This window comes from Silurus meridionalis, chromosome 13 (assembly GCF_014805685.1).
Source record: "Silurus meridionalis isolate SWU-2019-XX chromosome 13, ASM1480568v1, whole genome shotgun sequence".
Lineage (NCBI taxonomy): Eukaryota > Metazoa > Chordata > Actinopteri > Siluriformes > Siluridae > Silurus > Silurus meridionalis.
The window spans coordinates 8428889-8450131 of NC_060896.1; the positions used below are offsets into that span (position 1 = coordinate 8428889).

General features: G+C 39.6%; 1 protein-coding gene across 1 annotated transcript in view; it reads left to right on the forward strand.

The window, feature by feature from the left end:
• Positions 1 to 21243, forward strand: part of LOC124396133 (c-Maf inducing protein) — a 37707-nt gene that overhangs the window by 11594 nt on the left and 4870 nt on the right. The window contains exons 3-20 of the mRNA XM_046865142.1: positions 5548 to 5673; positions 5953 to 6003; positions 6960 to 7121; positions 7712 to 7753; positions 10125 to 10187; positions 10414 to 10494; positions 10602 to 10705; positions 11655 to 11759; positions 12391 to 12729; positions 13057 to 13122; positions 13623 to 13649; positions 16981 to 17029; positions 17194 to 17301; positions 17420 to 17536; positions 17637 to 17777; positions 18046 to 18093; positions 19652 to 19798; positions 20542 to 20647. Coding sequence (XP_046721098.1) covers positions 5548 to 5673; positions 5953 to 6003; positions 6960 to 7121; positions 7712 to 7753; positions 10125 to 10187; positions 10414 to 10494; positions 10602 to 10705; positions 11655 to 11759; positions 12391 to 12729; positions 13057 to 13122; positions 13623 to 13649; positions 16981 to 17029; positions 17194 to 17301; positions 17420 to 17536; positions 17637 to 17777; positions 18046 to 18093; positions 19652 to 19798; positions 20542 to 20647 — 1882 coding nt within the window. The remainder of the gene's footprint in view (positions 1 to 5547; positions 5674 to 5952; positions 6004 to 6959; positions 7122 to 7711; positions 7754 to 10124; positions 10188 to 10413; positions 10495 to 10601; positions 10706 to 11654; positions 11760 to 12390; positions 12730 to 13056; positions 13123 to 13622; positions 13650 to 16980; positions 17030 to 17193; positions 17302 to 17419; positions 17537 to 17636; positions 17778 to 18045; positions 18094 to 19651; positions 19799 to 20541; positions 20648 to 21243) is intronic.

The window sequence follows — 21243 nt, forward strand, 5'->3', positions numbered from 1 at the left end:
ACCTTCCACTTTTAAACATTAGTCCCGAAGGAGAAAACGTGAGCTCTGTATCATGCACATCATTATTCATTTGAAGTGTCCTAATGGTTGTGTACAGATCATTTCTGTTCTTTCTCGCGAGTAAATTACGATGTTTTAGCTTGTGCGTCTTGACCTGTACAGTCAACTGAATGAACATGAGCCAGTGCCAGATTCGTTCTTGTTTGCCTTTCAGGGGTTGTACTTCTAAACAGTGTTCACATTGAACACACATCCATCAGTGTATATGGGGTAAACAACACCGATTAAATACCATGGTCAGTCCGAATACTCGATTCCGATTGGCTGGAGGATTGGAATTCACTGGTCGGTTAATTACTGCTCTAAATAAAGGTGGTGCCTTATAAATAACGATACTACGTAACCATAGTAACGTAACATATACAGAGTGAGATGTCTACTGTATACATTTCCTGATGACCTTTTGAGGAAAATGAATGACTTTTGTGTGTGTCGTTTAACCGATTTATATCTATTTATGATATACAGGCTGAAGATGAATTTGATTTACCAGGACATCAAAATAGCACATGGCGCCAACGCCAACAGCTTCAGTGTTGGTAGAGATGCGAGACAGACACTCATAACTCTTGCACATCTGTCTTTCCTCCTATACCTATCTCTCATTCTCATTTGTAAAGGCTAATTATCACATAAAAAAAATTTAATCATATTTCACTGTGTATGATTTAGTGTGGGCAAATTTACACCATTTTAGTGCATTCCACTATGCAGGTGTAGCCGTTGTAACGCACATCTGGATTGTCGCTTACTGATATCACAGTAACAAACATCTGTTTTCAGTTGTTTCTGTGCTATTTGAAATTTAGGCACATCATCAAGTAAAAGTGGTGAAGGCGAGTCTGGTGGTCAGCAGTGACCGATTTCACCCCAGCCCAAACAAACACACTTTTTTTTTTGTCTTGAAATGTTATTTGTTTGTGGTTTAAGCCATGTAAATGACACCTGAAGTTTTCAACACCGTCCTCTTAATAAAAAAAAAAAAATGTTGTAGCTAATCAATATCTGGGTGATGCCCAGCTCCTGGTCATTAGCCGGTGTGTTAATTGCACAGCCCTCGAGCCTCAGTGCATCCATCAAGCCATATATAAAGCGTTCTGTACCAGTAACTGCCGCCTTCTCGATTCCGTAGAACAAACCAAATGAAGACGAAGAGCGGGAAATGAAGAGGGATCAGTCCTCGGTCATGTGGAACAGCTTTACACTCAGGGATTGTTGCGTTGCAAGTTTGTGGCACACCACCTCTTTAAACGTTATCACTCATATTACAAATTTGTGTTTTGCACCTTATTTGATTTAAAAAACATTACAGTTGTTGAAGAGACGGGAAAAGACTTTACATGGGAAGACTCGATTTGGACTTTTTTTGTATTACACGATTTGGACTTTTATTGGGAAGCCTCACTTTTCAAAGCATATGTGGTTCTTCCACAAACTGTTACCACACAGGTATAGGCACAAGCTATATGTTTGGATGTGGTTCCGTGTGCACAAAGCGAGCTCCATGAAGATATGGTTTACATGGGTTGGAGTTAAAGATCTCCTGCTATAGAGCTCTGATCTCAACCCTACTGTACACCTTTGGGATGCATGTAAACACTTGCTGCACCCCAGGCCTCCTGTCATCACCTCACCTACATCAGTACCTCACTTTATTAACACCCTTGTGGCTGAATGATCACAAATCTGAACAAGCATCCTCCAAAATCTAGTGGAACATCTTCCCAGAGGAGTGGAGCTTATTATAATAGGCAATTGAGACTAAATATGGAAAGGAACGTTCATTAAGCACATATGAACCTTATTGTCAGGTGTCCAGTAACCTTATTCCAGGTAGTGCACGTTATGAATATTACTAGCGATCGGAAAGCACTCTATATAGTGAACACTGAGTATTAGTTGAACACTGCGAGCTTTCCGGCCTGATGTTAAGCAAACAGGCAGTGTTCGAGATAACACAGATGGATTTATGTTTTTCCTGTTCTATTGAAGTGTTTAACCTGTGCAGTGATGATGATTAGGTATCATGAATGTCTTGTTCTGTTCAAACTCCTCTGTTAGCATTGAATTTAACAGTACTTTAGATGCCTTTAAATTAGACTAAAATTCAAGAAATAACGAATAATAAAACTGTTAAATCAAAGTAGAAATTTAAATATAAAATGAGTGTTTAGTTGAAACTAGTAGTTTCATGATTTTTCTATTATTAGATTTCTATTGTTATCCATAGCATCTGTTATGAATTTATTACCAACTACCAATTGTTTCATTATTTTTTTCCCCCCTTTTATTTATTTATTTTTTGTCAATTTCTTTTGGTCGACTCAAGTTTAGCAACAATGTAATTGGTAGGAATGATGCCAGTGTCACCAAAGACACATTTCGGAATCCAATGAAAGGAACATGCGCTTATATTTTGGGTTTTTGAAGATTCAAACTACAGAATTAAAACGTATCTAAAACAATATATAAAGATATCTAAAAATGTAAAAAAAAAAAAATATATAATAATAATCTAACCTGTAAAAACAAACAAACTGGATGGAGATTACACACCGAGGCTGTGCACGCCAGTATGGAGTCATCTCAGAGTCTGTGGTCAAGTTAAAAAAGGAACTGACATAAACAGCGAATTCTTACTTCGGTCACATTGACGTCATTCCCAGCAAATATATTTCTGGCAACCTTGAATCGGACACACGAAAAAAAACAGGCACGAAAAAGCCATTCTAGGATTTAAAGGAGAATGGACGAGAAGCCTGATGAGAATGGACGAGATGCAGGGCAGTTAAATGAGAGGACAGTAAAGATCAATCCAACTTATTCGATATGAACCAATGATGATGCATACACTGGTTCCGCAGACGTTTACACGCACACCACTGATCAGCGTAGCTTTTTAAATTGTTACTGGAGCGGCAGGCGAACGCACGCCAATCACATTCTCGGCTGATTCGACTTGATATGTTTGCAAACACGCGTACACCTGCATACCAAGCGGCATTCAATGAAAGTGCAAGCGCTAGCACTTTTCCAGAGTTACCAAGGAGACACCTCGGCCAATCGTTATGCAGGGTGACATGCCACGTACATTTACGTATACATTTCCCCTACTATTGGTCAACTGATCTTTAGTAATCTACTGTTTTTTTTTGTTTTGTTTTGTTTTTCATATTTAAAATTGTTGCCTGAGGTTTAAAACATTACTCAGAGGGAACTCTGGTCATTCAGGATTTACAGTATCGTGTAGTACGTGCATATGTACATCTAATGAGGTGCGCAGATGCTTCCTTTCTAAAGCGGTGACCTAGTATGCTCTTAGCTGATTTGTCCTTTAATAGCCGCAAACATTCATAATCAGAACTGAGCATCAGCCATGACCATATTTATGCAAAACTGAAACCGGTGCAGGTGGTAAATGACTCGGCTGCTCTGTGTTTCTCCTTTTTTTTTTTCTTTTAAGTGTACGAGGCACTTTTTTTTTTTTTTTTTTTTTTATTGCCTTCAAAGCTTTGCCTGCAAGATCAGGTTTTATTGAGCCTATTCTCTCTCACCAGGGCTGGGTTGGTTTTTATTCCTGCTTGTTATGGTGTGCACTTTGCCTCTTTGGCCACGCAGTTTACTTTAGGCGTGCATCAGACGCAAAGACAAAAAGGCAGCCACGCTCGGTAGTTTCTCCAGATAAACGTTCAGCGCCCGAGACGCTATATAGTAATTCTACATAATCAGATTTGCATTAAGTTTGCATTTACATCATGCGAGTGTAACAGTGAGCCGTGCTGTTGAGTCACACTGTTTAGCGTCTGCTCGTTTACTTTATCACTCATTAAGGCCCCTCGATGGTGTTTTCTCATATTTCGGGTGAGAAATTCTTTCAAAAAGCGGCATAGCAGCTTCCGATCGAAGCTTCTCGCCGAAACTCGTGTTCGCGGGAATTGGAAATTTGCAACAACAACAAAAATCCTATCGTAAACATCTCCGTCATTTCCAGAGAAAGGATCTGAATATACCGACACCCACCCTCAACATCTTTTTCCATCTGGATCTCCCTGGTAACAACAACCAAAAAAAAACACACACACACAAAAAAAAAAAACATATGTCTCTTTTTCATCTTTGTTTCCATGGCAACATGGCAATGTGGCGACAAGAGCTGTTCAGCTTCTCTTTAGGGGAGAATTGCAGCATGAAAAAGAGGCGGAATGTGATGAACCAGAGGGATACAAGGAGCTTGTGGAAGAGGAGGAGGATAAGAGTGCAGTAAGAGAGGGAGATGGCCAGAGAGCTAAAGCAGAGTTACCACGGCGAGCTGCCGCTCAGGATACTGTCTCCATGACAACCTGGCCAAGAGGTTCAGAGCTGTGCTGTACGCTCGCTCCCGTGTTCACTAACGTATTGACTTTTTATTTCCCCCTTTTTTTTTTCCTTTTTTAAGAGCGCTTCTGCTTTCGCAATTGAATGTGTTCTTTTTTTTTTTCTTGCGTGGTCATGGGTCTCGTCCCACATGCAGCACGTGTTGGAAGTGCACATTTAATCTCGGCTGCAGGGGGAGGAGGGCGGGCAGGAACAGCAGCCGATTTGCTCGATCATCTAGAAGAGGAGTTGTAAATAAAAGAATAGCCCATTTGGTTCTCATGTGGACGGAGAGAGATAGAGGGAGAAATCGCATATTTGTTTTAGAGAGCGAACGCGAGAGCGAGTGCAGAATGAGCGAAAGAAAGGAACAGCTTGTTTGTTGTGTTGAACTGGGCGGCTGACACAAATACAGGAACTGCGGTTTGGTTTGAGTCTAGAGGGAGGGCAGTGCAAATCAAGTAATAGCCTTGTTTGTTCAACGTCAGAGGGAGGCCACGTCTAATAACGCAACAGCCTGTAGCCGAGCTATAGAGGAGGGAGGGGGGGCTAATAAAGGAACAGCTCCAGTGTGCTATTGTAGAGAGATGGAGACCGGGAACAGCCTGTTGACATTTGAAGCCATGTGACCACAAACACTAGAGGCAGGATCTGGTGGAGCTGAGAAAATAAAGAAAAAAAAAAGATGCTGCGGCCTGGATGATGCATAACGAGAACTTTTTTTACAGGCATTCTAAGATCAGTTAAAGTGAAACTGAAATAACCACACGAGATGTTTTTGACTGGCTGATTAGACCTTTTAGCTCTAAGATCAAGCGTATTCAGGTCTTTTCACTTTTTGCACGCTTTTATCATTTGTTTTAAGAGCTTTAAACACTCTCCACAAGCACTATATGCATGTTTCAGATGCTCTGTGAGCTTATATAGTCTTTTTATTTTTTTAGATGTAGCATTTCAAATATTTACTCAGAGGTGGTAAGGACTTGTAATCTGATTAAAATATTTGCAAATATTGAACGTCAACTGAAGTAAATAACAGTGTGTAGTGTTTACGCGGTGCAGCTGTCCGACTGCGTTGCACGTCTTTTTAATTTTTTTCGACTGAAACGTGTTTTCTCTCTTGTGTATCTCTAGCCTATAGGTTACATGGAGGCGGCTCTGTCCTACAGCACTATAGAGGACCTGCAGCTGTTGTCATGGGACAACGCCCCCAAATACTGTGTCCAGCTCAGCATCCCTGGAGGAACTGTCCTTCTACAGGTATCACGCACTCCAGTTAGGAAACGCCTTTTGGTTTATTTCATAATGAGCACATACATGAGATTCTCTGAATTCTAGTATTGTGTGAGGAATATAACAAGGTTACAAGTTGTGTTTTGGACATAGTTTTCTTCATTCCAGTTGTTTGGTTTACATGACCGTATTTTCAGTTGTAAAAAAAAAAAAAACCTGTTTATATTCACATTTTTTTCACAGACAGACACTTGTCTAAACAATTGCATGACACTTGAGTTTGTATACATGTGTGTGTGTTTTCAGGCTGCCAACAGCTATCTGCGGGACCAGTGGTTTCACTCTCTACAGTGGAAGGTAAGGTTACCACTTGAAGTATTTATATAGGCTTGACGGAAACATGACGTATTTACACGTTGCTTAACAATCCTCAAACCGCATTACGCATTAGGGAAAAAGGTTGTCTTCATGATTGATCCTTAAAAACTCTATCCAGCAAAGTAATTGGCACAAGAATGTTTACAATTCATGTAAACACATTGTTATACTCAGCAAGCATAACTTTTAAAGTGGGACGGAGGGATACTTTAAGAATTGTTTTTTTCCCCCCAATTTAGGGTAAATTAAGAACATGTATTTCAATTAAAAAAAAAATACTAGGTTAAAATAAAATCAATCGATTCAAATATTTAATCGCACGATCGTCACGAGTTAGCTCGAGATTAATCGCAACTTGATCGCACATTTTTATCTGTTCTAAATGTACCTCGACATAATACTTTTTAAGTTTTTAATACACTAACCAACATGGGCATGGGTAAATATTGATGCTTTATGCATGTGTGTATGTTTATTATTAGCTAAACCATAATCAACATAGAGCATGAAGACAAAATATTCTTATAAGTAATTATAGCGTTTTAAATTACGTCAACAGAACACCGAATTTAACTTTTGCTATGTTTTTACACGGACGGTTTAAATTGCCGGGTGTGTGCCTCTTGGCGGATTTTGGTGCTTGTTTTGAGACTTGGCGCGTCAGTAAAACAAATGTTCAGTAATTGAAAAAAATTTTTTTTTTGGCGGAGTTTATTTATTTATTTTTTTTATACCCGAGTAAAGAAATGACGTCGTGCGTAAATGTGTGTTGCGGCAGTTTTTAATTTCACTTCATCAATATTTATTTATTAATATATAAAATATATAATTATATAAATAACCGTTCATTTTGACAGCAATAATATATTTATTTGATTATTTTATTTTTTTTATTTACTGTGTTTAACCCTATTATTTTTTTTCCCCCCCAACAGAAAAAGATTTACAAGTACCGCAAGGTGCTGAATAACCCCAGCCGCTGGGACGTGGTGCTGAAGGAAATCCGAGCTTTGGTGGACATGGCACTTACCTCACCACTGCAGGACGAATCTATCCATCAAGCCCCGCTTCACATTATCTCCACTCTACTTGTTGAGGTAAACTCACTCAAACATACTCACACACTGACTTACATGAGAAAGAATGTGTGCTGTAATTAAGATTCCAGGGCCGTCATTGCCCATGTTTTAAGAGGTGTGAAATTTAAGGTTTGTAGTGTCCCATTAATGAATTCAAGACTTCGGACATGACTAGCATCCGCTCCAAAAACCACAAACACAAGAAGCTTGATTAGTGCCTTTCGAGGGTGATCAGTTCAAGTGCTACAAATACAAAAGGTCAGGTTGGATCTTCATTGGAGGAAACTGAAACGTTTCAGTGATCAGACAGGATGTTCAACTGAGTTTTCCTTTTGTGTACAGCTGCTTCTTCTTCTTCTCCTGTGCGTTTTGATTTGATTATTAATAAAGTTTCGATTCCCATTACTTACATTTGATAGTATTTAGATTTTTAAGTGCACCGTGTGGAAAACTGTGAATACGTATACTGTAAAACTGCACAGCAATGCAGGATATTTAGGTTGGCTAGAAACAAGGCTTGTTTGGTGTCGACTCATTGCTCCTTGGCTTTAAGGGGGAATTAAAAACCCAATGGATTCTGAGTAATCTGTTTGTCACTTCCTTCTCAGAACACCAACCTCAGTGCCCAGGACCATGAGAGCATCATTGTGGTGAGTGGGTTTGCAGAGTTATTTTTACTCTCTGCTCTTCGTTAAAATTAATATGAGGGAATCCTGGAACAAAATCTATGACGTCTTAGACTTAACTGAAATGAGATTAAATTCAAATAGGACTTTAAACATGTTATAATGATATAAAGGGCGTTAAATGTAATGTGGGAAACTATACTCAACATAGAGCCTGAAGACAAAAAAATGTGTGTGAATGTTTTAAAGTAATTACAGTGGACCGTTGGATTGCGCACTTAATTCGTCGTAATGCAAAGCGAATTTCCCATAGGAAATATTCATATAAAAAAAATTCTAATGGTATTTTATGTACAAATTATTAATAATAACGATGATTAGTACGCAATATAAAGTACAAATAAAATTTACATAAATGAACCCGCACTTTTACCATTGAAAAGAGTTGCGGCTGGGGTGAGAAAGACGGGTGGAGGAGGAGGGTTATTGCTTGGAAGGAGAATGTTCTTTCATGAGAACACATGTGGTCACAATACAATAGTAACCTATACGAGGGTTACACGAATGAGGACGAAAATGCTGACCTGAGCTCCCATTGTGTTAAGCAGCATGAAAAATATATATTTTTAATGAAATATATAAATAAATAAAATGGAATATATATATATATATATATACAGGGAGTGCAGAATTATTAGGCAAGTTGTATTTTTGAGGATTAATTTTATTTGAGGATTTAATTTGAACAACAACCATGTTCTCAATGAACACAAAAAACTCATTAATATCAAAGCTGAATATTTTTGGAAGTAGTTTTAGTTTTAGCTATTTTAGGGGATATCTGTGTGTGCAGGTGACTATTACTGTGCATAATTATTAGGCAACAACAAAAACAAATTCATACCCATTTCAATTATTTATTTTTACCAGTGAAACCAATATAACATCTCAACATTCACAAATATACATGTCTGACATTCAAAACCAAACAAAAACAAATCAGTGACCAATATAGCCACCTTTCTTTGCAAGGACACTCAAAAGCCTGCCATCCATGGATTCTGTCAGTGTTTTGATCTGTTCACCATCAACATTGCGTGCAGCAGCAACCACAGCCTCCCAGACACTGTTCAGAGAGGTGTACTGTTTTCCTCCTTGTAAATCGCACATTTGATGATGGACCACAGGTTCTCAATGGGGTTCAGATCAGGTGAACAAGGAGGCCATATCATTAGATTTTCTTCTTTTATACCCTTTCTTGCCAGCCACGCTGTGGAGTACTTGGGCGTGTGTGATGGAGCATTGTCCTGCATGAAAATCATGTTTTTCTTGAAGGATGCAGACTTCTTCCTGTACCACTGCTTGAAGAAGGTGTCTTCCAGAAACTGGCAGTAGGACTGGGAGTTCAGCTTGACTCCATCCTCAACCCGAAAAGGCCCCACAAGCTCATCTTTGATGATACCAGCCCAAACCAGTACTCCACCTCCACCTTGCTGGCGTCTGAGTCGGACTGGAGCTCTCTGCCCTTTACCAATCCAGCCACGGGCCCATCCATCTGGCCCATCAAGACTCACTCTCATTTCATCAGTCCATAAAACCTTAGAAAAATCAGTCTTGAGATATTTCTTGGCCCAGTCTTGACGTTTCAGCTTGTGTGTCTTGTTCAGTGGTGGTCGACTTTCTGCCTTTCTTACCTTGGCCATGTCTCTGAGTATTGCACACCTTGTGCTTTTGGGCACTCAGTGATGTTGCAGCTCTGAAATATGGCCAAACTGGTGGCAAGTGGCATCTTGGCAGCTGCACGCTTGACTTTTCTCAGTTCACGGGCAGTTATTTTGCGCCTTGGTTTTCCACACGCTTCTTGCGACCCTGTCGACTATTCTGAATGAAACGCTTGATTGTTCGATGATCACGCTTCAGAAGCTTGGCTATTTTAAGACTGCTGCATCCCTCTGCAATATATCTCACTATTTTTGACTTTTCTGAGCCTGTCAAGTCCTTCTTTTGACCCATTTTGCCAAAGGAAAGGAAGTTGCCTAATAATTATGCACACCTGATATAGGGTGTTGATGTCATTAGACCACACCCCTTCTCATTACAGAGATGCACATCACCTAATATGCTTAATTGGTAGTAGGCTTTCCAGCCTATACAGCTTGGAGTAAGACAACATGCATAACGAGGATGATGTGGTCAAAATACTCATTTGCCTAATAATTCTGCACTCCCTGTATATATATATATATATATATATATATATATATATATATATATATATATATATATATATATATATATAATATTTTGTGTGTGTGTGTGTGTGTGTGTTAGGGTGAAAAATGATTTTACATAGAGTTTGTGTATGATTATAAATGGTGCTGCTATCTCTCTGTAGGCGATTGCTCCCCTGCTGGAAAATAACCACCCTCCTCCAGACCTGTGTGAATTCTTCTGCAAGGTAACAATGCACCGGCTCACCACTACAACCTCTAACCAGGGCAGGAAATGTAAAACAGCTGATTGCACACGTACTTGGTTCTCAGGAAGTTATTTGGCTAGATTATGTGAAAGTTTCACTCACTGGTGACTGCGCTGTGAATCACAAGTACAGCATGAGTCTGTAGTGGACGTTTTGTGTTCTCTAAGTGGCACTTCGCGTTTCTGAAGTTCTGTCTATTCCACAGCACTGTCGCGAGCGTCCACGCTCAATGGTGGTCATCGAAGTGTTCACTCCAGTGGTCCAGAGAATTCTCAAACACAACATGGTGAGTGTGCGATGGCCGGTGCACTTTCGGTGTGCACTCAGATCTCTGCTGTTTGATTTAGTAACTGTTTGTGTGTGTCTCTCTCTCTCTCTCTCTCTCTCTCTCAGGATTTTGGGAAGTGTCCCAGACTGCGTCTCTTTACTCAGGAGTATATACTGGCTTTGAATGAACTTAATGCAGGCATGGAGGTAGTCAAGAAGTTCATCCACAGGTCAGTACTGCTACATCCAGTTATCTTATTGTACCCCCACAAGTCTAATAACCGAAAAAAAAGTCTATTTGCACCCTATAAAAAATTGACTAAAATTTAAAATACACTATATGGAAAAAAAAAAGTATTTGAACATTTGTCTTTTCCAGCTATATGTGTGACTCTTACCACATTGTTTGGAGCCACAATTTTTTTGAATTTCTTTGAATACAATAGCATTATCTTTGGGATGAATTAGAACATGACTGCACTCTAGGCTTCCTCACCTCACCTACATCAATTCCTGGCTTTACTAACACCCTTTTGAATGAGCACAAATCTCCATAATCACACTCTAAAATCTAGTGGAACATCATCCCAGAAGAGTGGAGGGAATTGGGATTAAATGAGGAGTGGGAAGTTCAAAAAAAGCACAGCAAAACTTGCGGTCAAAAAGTACAGCTAATAATGTTACACGACTTAAACAAGGCTAATTAAACAATAAATCACCTTTACTTTTTTGCGCAAATCTTTTACTCTACAATGTTACAATTATTTGTACCCGTTAACAGCCATTTTATAACGTTAAGTCACTATAAAGAAAACCTATTCGTTATAATAAAGATTTGAAAGTATACAAAGCATAAAAATAGCATTATGCGTGATCAGAACTATTTTATGTTAAAAATATTATGTTGCCCATAAAAGCAATGATGTATAGTTTTACTTTCCAATTAAAATATCAACCCTTACTTTTATGTTATAAACGTCCTAGTGGGTGGCAGTAATTCCAGACTGCACCCATACAATCTTTCCTATCAATTATATGTTTACACACATTGTTAGGTTTGTCATATTAATGGCCTGGTTAGTGCTGGGTGTAGCTAATTCCTGTCCTGGACATGGGTATTATATTGCCATATTTAGTGTGCAAGTTATAATGTCTTATGGCCTGTGTGTGTAATTTCAGCATGCACGGCCCCACTGGACAGTGTCCTCACCCTCGGGTTCTCCCCAACCTCGTGGCGGTGTGCCTGGCTGCCATTTACTCCTGCTATGAGGAGTTTATTAATAGGTGAGTCCCCTCTAAACGTTTCATGTAAAAAAACGTCAAATTTTCTCGCACTATAATCTGGTGAAAGTGGAAAAAAAACTTCCGGCGTAATGTTGTTGTGCTTCGGTCGCATCTATATTTGTCAACAATTTGAGATCTTGTATGTTATTCTCAGGCTCATCTTTCATAATTACATCATCTCTGAGTCCTTGGGCCCTCTTAGGGCATACCTTGCTGGAACCTATGCTCAGATTTTCCATGATCTATTAGTCACCTTTCTGTCCCGTGGGAATGAGGAGTCCCAAATCCACGTCTTTGTTGTTCCCTCGTCTCCTTTTCTTAATTTGTCTCTTTGAATAGTTTCCATTTTCTAGTGGGTATTTCATAGTCTTTGTTTGTTGTAGGCATTTAGAAGTGTTTTTGATGCCTAATGCATTACGCTTACAGTCAGACTGAGTAAGTTTGACGTGTTTACACAGTAGCGTTTTTTTTTTTTTAACAAGGCTGTAGTTTTATCTGCTACATGGTAGGTAATGTTGCAAATGCACTTCTTTAAAAACAGATTTGAAGTTTTTTTTATAGTGAGTCGTCTACATTTAGACTGCAGTGTCATGTCTCATTTTCTTCCTTGTCCTTTCTTTCTCTCTCTCAGTCGTGATAACTCTCCTAGTTTGAAAGAGATCAGGAACGGTTGTCAGCAACAGAGCGAAAGGAAGCCCCCGATGCCCCTACGGCTGATGCGTCCCGATCCTCCAACTTCCCTTTCACCCCCTCCTCCCTCCATCGTCAACTCCAGTGAGATCCTGGTGGAGCTGGAGCGCAACAACAACACTGCCAACACGGCGCTGCGTAAGGCGCCTGCAGGGGGCGACAGTGAGCCCAGCCTAATTGAATGCTTGCTGGTGAGCCCGGCTGTCAACGCTCTGTCCATTCAGCTCCCTGCCCAGGCTGACCGAGTGCTGGCCTGCTTTGCTCTCATCCTCAAGATGCTGTGAGTGTCTGAGCTCTGGCCTCTGTTTATTCCGAAAAGTAATCAATCGTATATGTCTTAAAAGCACGACTGTGCATGCGAATAGCTGCCCATGTGCATGTCCATGTAAGCCTGTATTAGTCAGCATTACTTAGAACACTGGTTATATATATGTGATGCAGTGTGATTTTCTTTTTCCACACAAGAGCTGATGATGGACCTGAAACCTGCTTGTAGCAGCAAATTGGTTAAATAATTGCGCTAAACTGTGATACAGTTTAACACCCGATCCTGCAGCCTGGCAGATTTCCTTTAGCGTGTAACACTAATCAGGTGTTTCCTTTGCAGTTCAGACTATGATGACTGGAGACCAGCTCTGGCGAGCCTGCTGCAACCCATCCCGTTCCCAAAAGAGTGAGTGTCGCTCTCTTTTGTCAGCTTTCTTTATTGTCATCGTGTAAAACAATTGCCTTTACGTTAACTTCATTTTAGTTGAGAGATGATTTCATTTATTTTCGCTGCCTTAATCACGTGCTCCGGAAGTGTATGTGAGGGTGTGGTCGGTCTCACCGGGGTCAAGGAGTCAGGGAGGCTGCTGACGTGGCTGGGCCGTAGCTGGGCTCTGCAGGGGGACGATGTGTTCTTTGTCTACAGAGCCCACAGCACCTGAGAGCCCAGGTGTAATTGGCTCTGTCGGCCTGGGACTCATTATGTGTCTCTTACCGGGCCCTGCTGTTGCCACTGGTGGGGAACTCACCTGCGCTCACATGTTAATCTGAGCTTTCAGACCTCATTAAGAAAACGGCAACAACAGACAGACATCCCAGGGCTCATGGCAAAAAACATGAAACGTGAACAAGTACGCACTGATATGCTCGCAGAATGACTGTTATGTGTTTTTCTTTCTCTCTCAGGGCCCTTGCGCATGCCAAATTTACAAAGTAAGTCGCATCAGCAATATTTTTATGCATTGTTTACCTCTGTCATGTGACGTAGGGGTTCCAAGATTTAATAAGACTATTGATTTGCCCACATATTTTTATTAAAAATAACAGACACACAAATGTATATATGATATAATTGCATTTCATTTTAAGCATTTTTTTTATTAGATTTAATGCACCAGAAACAACACAAACTAAACATTTTATAATAGTAATCTAATAATTAGGGCTGTCAATAAAATATATAATTGTGATTAATTGCAACTTTTGTCTGTTCTAAATGTACCTTAAATTATTACTTTTCAACACTTTTTTTAATACTCTAATCAGCATAAAAATTGACAAATATTAATGCTTTATTCAAATGTATGTTTTATTTTTAGTGAGACCAAACTCAACATAGAGCATGAAGTCAAAATATTCTTGTAAATATTTAAAAAGTAATTATGATGTTTTAAATTATGTAAATCATCAGGACACCAAACGGAACTTTTACTATGTTTCCACACATGGTTTTAATTGTCGGATGTGCGCATCATGGTGGATTTTGGTGCTTTATTCGATACTTGGCATATCAGTTTAGTAATTAAAAATAATTTTTTCTGTAGATTTTTTTAAATTATTTTTTATATTTGAGTAAAGAAAGAATGTTACGAATAATTGTGTGTTGCGTTGAAAGTTTTAATTTCGCCTCCTTAATATTTATTTATATTTTGAATAAAAAATGTCACCGAATTGCACGCTGCATTAATCACACGGTAATAAATTAGGGCCGTTAAAATTAATTTTTCATTAACACATTAATTTTAACAGCCCTACTAAAAATCTTCAGTAATGTTCCCAATATCACACTTCAATTAAATGTAAAAATACACATACACTTTGTTATTATTGAGAGTGTATAGAGAACTGTGAAATAACTTGGAAGTAGAAAGTTAAATTAGAGCTGTAGGTGGTTAAGACGGTGTAAGAACAAGTTTGCTGAGTTGCATTCTGATTTTGGTTTGCTCTTGTTTTACCATTAAAAGAAATTGTGAAACTGTTTGTTTAAAAATCCAGAGTTAGAAAGCAAGAAAAATTAGAATTTTTTTGTTTCCGTTTTAAGGACTTGTATAAGTGAAGCATGTGATATAAGTTAGAGTTTTCCCCCCCTATGGAAAGTGAGGGGATCTCATGAGTCTAGTTTAGAGCCTGTGAATGGGGAGGGATTGCTATGTTCAAAATACATGTACTTAGGGAATGTTCCATGGGAATTAATGGGAATATATGGAAATTCAACTTTCAAATTCAAATTTGTATGTGATAAAACACATTGTACTTCTTCTTCTTCTTCTTCTTTCGGCTTCTCCCATTAGGGGTCGCCACAGTGGGTCATCAGTCTCCATACCTCTCTGTGTCCTCTACATCTGCCTCTTTCACACCAACTACCTGCATGTCTTCCTTCACCACATCCATAAACCTACTCCTGGGTCTTCCTCTTTTCCTTTTTCCTGGCAGCTCCATCCTCGGCATTCTCCTACCGATATACCCCATGTCCCTCCTCCAAACCATCTCAATCTCGCCTCCCTCACCTTGTCTCCAAAATGTCCTACATGCGCTGTCCCTCTCTAATAAACTCATTTTTAATCCTGTCCATCCTCGTCACTCCCAACGAAAACCTCAACAACTTCAGCTCTGCTTCCTCCAGCTCCACCTCCTGTCTTTTACTCAGTGCCACTGTCTCCGAACCATACATTATCGCAGGTCTCACCACAGTCCTGTAAACTTTCCCTTTCACTCTTACAGATACCCTACTATCACAAATCACTCCTGCCACTCTTCCCCATCCACTCCACCCTGCCTGCACTCTTTTCTTCACTTCTTTAACACACTCTCTGTTACTTTGCACTGTTGACTCTAGGTACCTGAACTCCTGCCCTCCCTCTCATTCACATACATGTACTCTGTCTTAATCCTACTGGCTTTCATTCCCCTTCTCTCCAGCATGTACCTCCACCTCTCCAGGCTCTTCTCAACCTGCTCCCTACTCTCACCACAAATCGCAATATCATCCGCAAACATCATAGTTCACGGAGATGCCTGTCTGACCTCGTCCGTCAACTTGTCCATCACCACTGCAAACAGGAAAGGGCTCAGAGCCGATCCTTGATGCAATACTGCACACTTCACTGCTGTCACACTGTTCTCATACATGTCCTGCACCACCCTCACATACTTCTCTGACACACCTGACTTCCTCATACAATACCACAACTAGTATACCACAAGCGTCTGTGGTGCTCTTCCTCGGCACGAAGCCTGTTGCTCACAAATGGTCACCTCTTCTCTCAGCCTGGCTTCCACTACTCTTTCCCATAACTTCATGGTGTGACAATCAATTTTATTCCCCTGTAGTTACTGCAGGTCTGCACATCTCCCTTATGCTTAAAGATCGGTACCAGCAAACACCTCCATTCCTCATGCATCCTCTCACCTTCCAGAATCTTGTTTAACAACCTGGTCAGAAACTCCACTGCCATCTCTCCTAAACAAATACATTTTACAAAAATTTTACTTGAAATTAACAGGAATTATTGGGAACAAACTGGAAATGTACACAATTGCAGGTCAGCCAATAACATGGAAATTAAATGTAGTTGTGGAAAAAATCTTGCAGAATAACCTTAAAACACACAGATTTCATAAAATTTCAGTTGAGTTTCTGCTCTGTTAATTCATCAATTACATGCACACAGCACACAACTAAGGCCATACCCCCTACATGCTCTGTGCATTCCTTCATAACAGAACAGATCATTTCTTGAATCCTGCACACAAAATTATGTAAAAAATTTTTTAAAAAAATGTTGGTGTTCACCTAAATTATGTAAATATTACATAAATGTAAGCTATTGTTCAACAAAATTATATTAACAATTAAAGTCTAAAATGTCCTTGTTAAAATCTGTATTTGTTTGCATTCGTCAGGTTTTGACCAAAAATGTTTATATTTTATGTTTGTATATGATTCAGTTGATATTAATTTTCTCAAAATTCTAATTTATTCCCATACATTCCCATAAATTCCTGGTAAGTTTCCAATTTAGAATATTTCCCGATGGTTCCATGGCAAGTTTCCGGAAATGCCCCTTTGCAACCCCACCTATACTGGTGGGAAAAAGTTGAGTGACTTCTGCACTCCTATGGTGCATTGCGGAGCTTCTACCTAAAATTCGTAAAGGTTAGCAGGTCACTGACGCGAAGGTTGGCAGGTCGTCATGGAAGTGTAAAAATGCGATTAATTTTTTATATCATGCATACTTAATTTGTGGTTTCAATGCCTTTTCAGAGAACTCAAGTATGTTATTCAGAGGTTTGCTGAGGACCCGAGACAGGAGGTGAGTTTATTAGTCTGCCAAATTGTCAGAAATTTCCTGGTTTATTAACTTTTTTTATTTTTTTTATATATAATCCTTTCGCTATTTTTGTTTCTGTAAAATAGAGGTATAATTAATGTAAAAGCCTTAAAAATGATAGTAAGGCCTGTGCTTACGTTTTACAGGTGCACTCGTGTTTGCTCAGTGTGCGTTCCGGAAAAGATGGCTGGTTTCAGCTCTACAGTCCAGGAGGCGTGGCTTGTGATGATGATGGAGAACTGTTTGCCAGCATGGTGCGTTGTTCAGTGCGTGTGTGGAGAGAGAGAGAGAGAGAGAGAGAGAGAGAGACTTTTTTTCTGCTGCAGTTGCAGTACATCTGTGTTAATAGCTAACACCTCTATGCCACTGCAGGTTCACATACTCATGGGGTCTTGCTACAAGACGAAGAAATTCCTTCTGTCTCTGGCAGAAAACAAGCTCGGGCCCTGCATGTTGCTGGCACTGCGAGGCAACCAGACCATGGTGGAGGTGTGTGTTTGTGTACACGTGCACACTTTGGCGCTAAAACTGCGAGCTGTGTTGAAATGTACAGCAAGGTCACAAGCGTGTTTTTATGTGTGTGAAACAGATCTTGTGCCTGATGCTGGAGTATAACATTATAGAGAATAAGGACACCCAGCTACAGATCATCTCGACGCTGGAGAGCACGCAGGTCGGCCTGCGCATGTACGAGCAGCTGTGCGACAGACAAAGAGAACTTAAAGAGCTGGTATGGAAGCATGCAAATATAAATTCTAATGATAATTTTATGGGGAACTGATATCATCACACCACAGTACGGTCACGGCTCTGGTTTTGAAGAATGCGTTAAGTTACATATTGCAATGGTTGGGTTCATGCAGTGCTCTTGTTTCCTTTCAGTGACCCATTTTAATCGGCCCATATTCTGACCTCACACACGCCACCCACTGGTGAGACGCAGAAATGTCAAAAGTCTAAGTTTAATCTGTCCTTCTCTTTCTCCTTTACTTTTATAGCAAAGAAAAGGAGGGCCTACCCGCCTCACCCTGCCATCCAAGTCCACGGTTAGTGTTTTACTTCTGTTTTATTGTACATCACTTCTCCTTCTTTTAAACTCTCTGTATTGAAAAGAGAGACAAATTCGTCAACACATAATGTCAGTTTGTGGTTTGCAAAAGAGCAATATAAAGTCTGAAATTGAATTTCACAATTGCAGGCAAAAGCAGATAAATGCAGAACTCTGCTCCTCTCTTTAATGTAAATGCTTAAAACATTGTAATGATTCAGGTGACTAGATGTTACAATCCTACTAATGAGTGAAATGTGAGATCCCACATTTTGGGCTTCTCTATCATTTTGTGTGTGTGTGTGTATGAGAGGGGGGGATAGATTTGACTGCTTTTGCTAAGTTGCAAGTTGTCTGGGTGTTATTTTGGAGTAAATCTAAAAATTAGACTAGATGCTTTCCTTAGCCACAATTATATTACGGGTGTAACGGTACACGTATCCGTATCGAAATTTTTCAGCTTTCGGTTTGGCACACATGTGTACCGAATGTTTTTACAGTACGCGCAGAACAGTTACAATCCGAGTTCCCTCAGGAACGTATAAAGTGATGGACCGCAAGTTTGTTTGGCCTCTGCATCACACTTTTTTTTTTATTATTGCTTGTGAACTTCAAAACGTACACAACAATGCTATGACAACTGCACAAAGACACTAGAATTAGTGTAGTGCCACCGTGGCTACCTACTCTGTACCGGAAGTAAGATTTGTTTTGCGTATGCTTGAAAACACTAAAGAATCAATAGCGATAGCCGCTAACCAGGAAGTGGCTAACGCTAGCGATATGGATTCAATAATTTTTATGTGTCACATAGTTATATACAGGATACAACATGCAGTGAAAGGAAAAGTGGAAAAAAAGGAAAATCTTGAACATGCTAGCGCTAGCCACTTCCTGGTTGAATAAATGAGGGATGGAATGGATAAACACATTTGTTAGTCTTAATTAGTAGAACAGTCAAGTAGATCATCTTTAGAAAATGTAATGTAAAACACACATTTTTCTTTTAATTATTAAATTTAATTTGTGCCAATTTTATTATTTACCTAGTTTAATCAATATAAGTGTATTGCATTCATTTGATTTACTCAATTTTTATAACATTTTATATATTATTTAACCAAGCAGGCATTTTATAAAAATAAAAAAAAATATTGTAAAATGTTGATTACAAATATTAATAATAATAAACCGTGTTAAAAAATTTACAAGCAATTTAATGATTTGCATTTCTTCCCCCTATTTATACCAAAATTGAACCGAACCGTGACTTAAAGACCGAGGTACGCACCGAACCCTGAAATTTGTGTACCGTTACAACCCTAAATTATACACATACAGTACTTGAATTTCAAACCCTCAAGCATGTAACCACAACTACAGATTTCAAACTGTGCTTTGAAAAAACACACAAAATTCTATTTGACAGAACGATCGATTTATCATTTCCAAATGTATAATTGTGTTTCTTTGATTGTTTCCTTTTTCTAAGTATGTGTATGAATGCCAAATACTCTCACTTGTGCTGTATCTGATTGAGCGTGTTTCTCGTGCAGGACGCTGATCTCGCTCGCCTACTGAGCTCTGGCTCGTTTGGGAACCTAGAAAACTTGAGTCTGGCCTTCACCAACGTCACCAGTGCCTGCGCTGAGCAGCTTATCAAGTTGCCGTCCCTCAAACAGCTCAACCTGTGGTCCACTCAGGTAATACTGCAGAACTGTAGATTCAGTTACACCACATGAAACCAGAAGTTCATGGTCTAAAACATTGTTCTTGACTACTTATATTAAATGTATTTAGTATTTGTTGGCATATCAAATGTAGTTCCAACAAATCTATTATAACAAATCGATTTTTCTTGACTTGAAAAACAATTTAGGGTTCTTTTTTGGAGATCGTTAGAATAATTTAGAGGAGAAGCATCAATCACAGGAGTTAAAACTTTATTACTAGTCTACTGTACCGATTTATAATCCTCGTGCTGGGAGAAGATTATAGATTTCCATATGAGTCTAGTTCCTCTAAAGCTTTCTTCCTCAGGTTGTCTCAGGCCAATATTCTCGCCACCATCACATCTGGCTTCCTCATTATGGATCTAAATCCACCAGATTTCTGTAAAGCTGCTTTGTGTCAGTGATCATTGTGCAAATCAACCAGATTTGAATTGATCCTTCAAGCTTATTACCTGCTTTACACTTTGGAATGTCATGTGCAGTTAGTGCTCTACTCTAATGACTAACATCATTTATGATAAATAAAAAAAAATCAATAAATAGTTATCAGCTGATTGGTCCTGAGATGAATTCATAACTAGGTCCGGTTACACATTTTTTTTTATTATGGAGTAGATCTAGAAATATTTTATTGCAGACCCCGCCAGCAATTTTTTTTTCTTTTTTTTAATCTGCACTCTAAAAAATGACCAAGTATTTATTTTCTTTGTCAGTTTGGAGACGCCGGGCTGCGACTGCTTTCAGAGCACCTGGCCTGTTTGCAGGTCCTCAACCTATGTGAGACACCAGTTACTGATGCTGGTCTGCTAGCTCTCAGCTGTGAGTATACATACACACACACTTACACACACATATTGTATCATTGTATGGACTTTCAACAGTCGTAATAATGAATGGAGTGCTGAATACAGCGCTCCCAGCGTTCCTGCCACTTTTGGAACGTGTCCTGGAAGTCGTCTTTTCTTTTCTGCGATTCACACTGGATCTCTACAGTGGTGTCAAAATGGCGACCTTTGAGCTGGATCTTCATCTTCACGAAGATTGCGAAGTCTGCAGAAGCCGAATCTGGCACGTAGGTTGGGTTCGGAAGGGAGATCACGTGGATCGTTCTCCAACGATCATCACGCACAAGCTGCCGAATGGTTTCGACATTTCCGGGGGTTGAGCGTCTTCCAAAGACGTTCTTCCGCTCTTGAAGAGCGAGTGCCACTCAAAACACCTCAATCGACTCATCGCAGCATCGCCGTGTGTCTAACGTATTTTGCCCGGTTTCACGCAGAATTTGACATTTGGTCTTTGTTCTAACTTGCTGTCCATGATGAAATCGCAGACGTGGTAACGGACGTGGTCAGAACAGCACCAGCACAATTGATCTTGAAACTTTTTGATACCACCTGGTAATCCACAGTCACTTA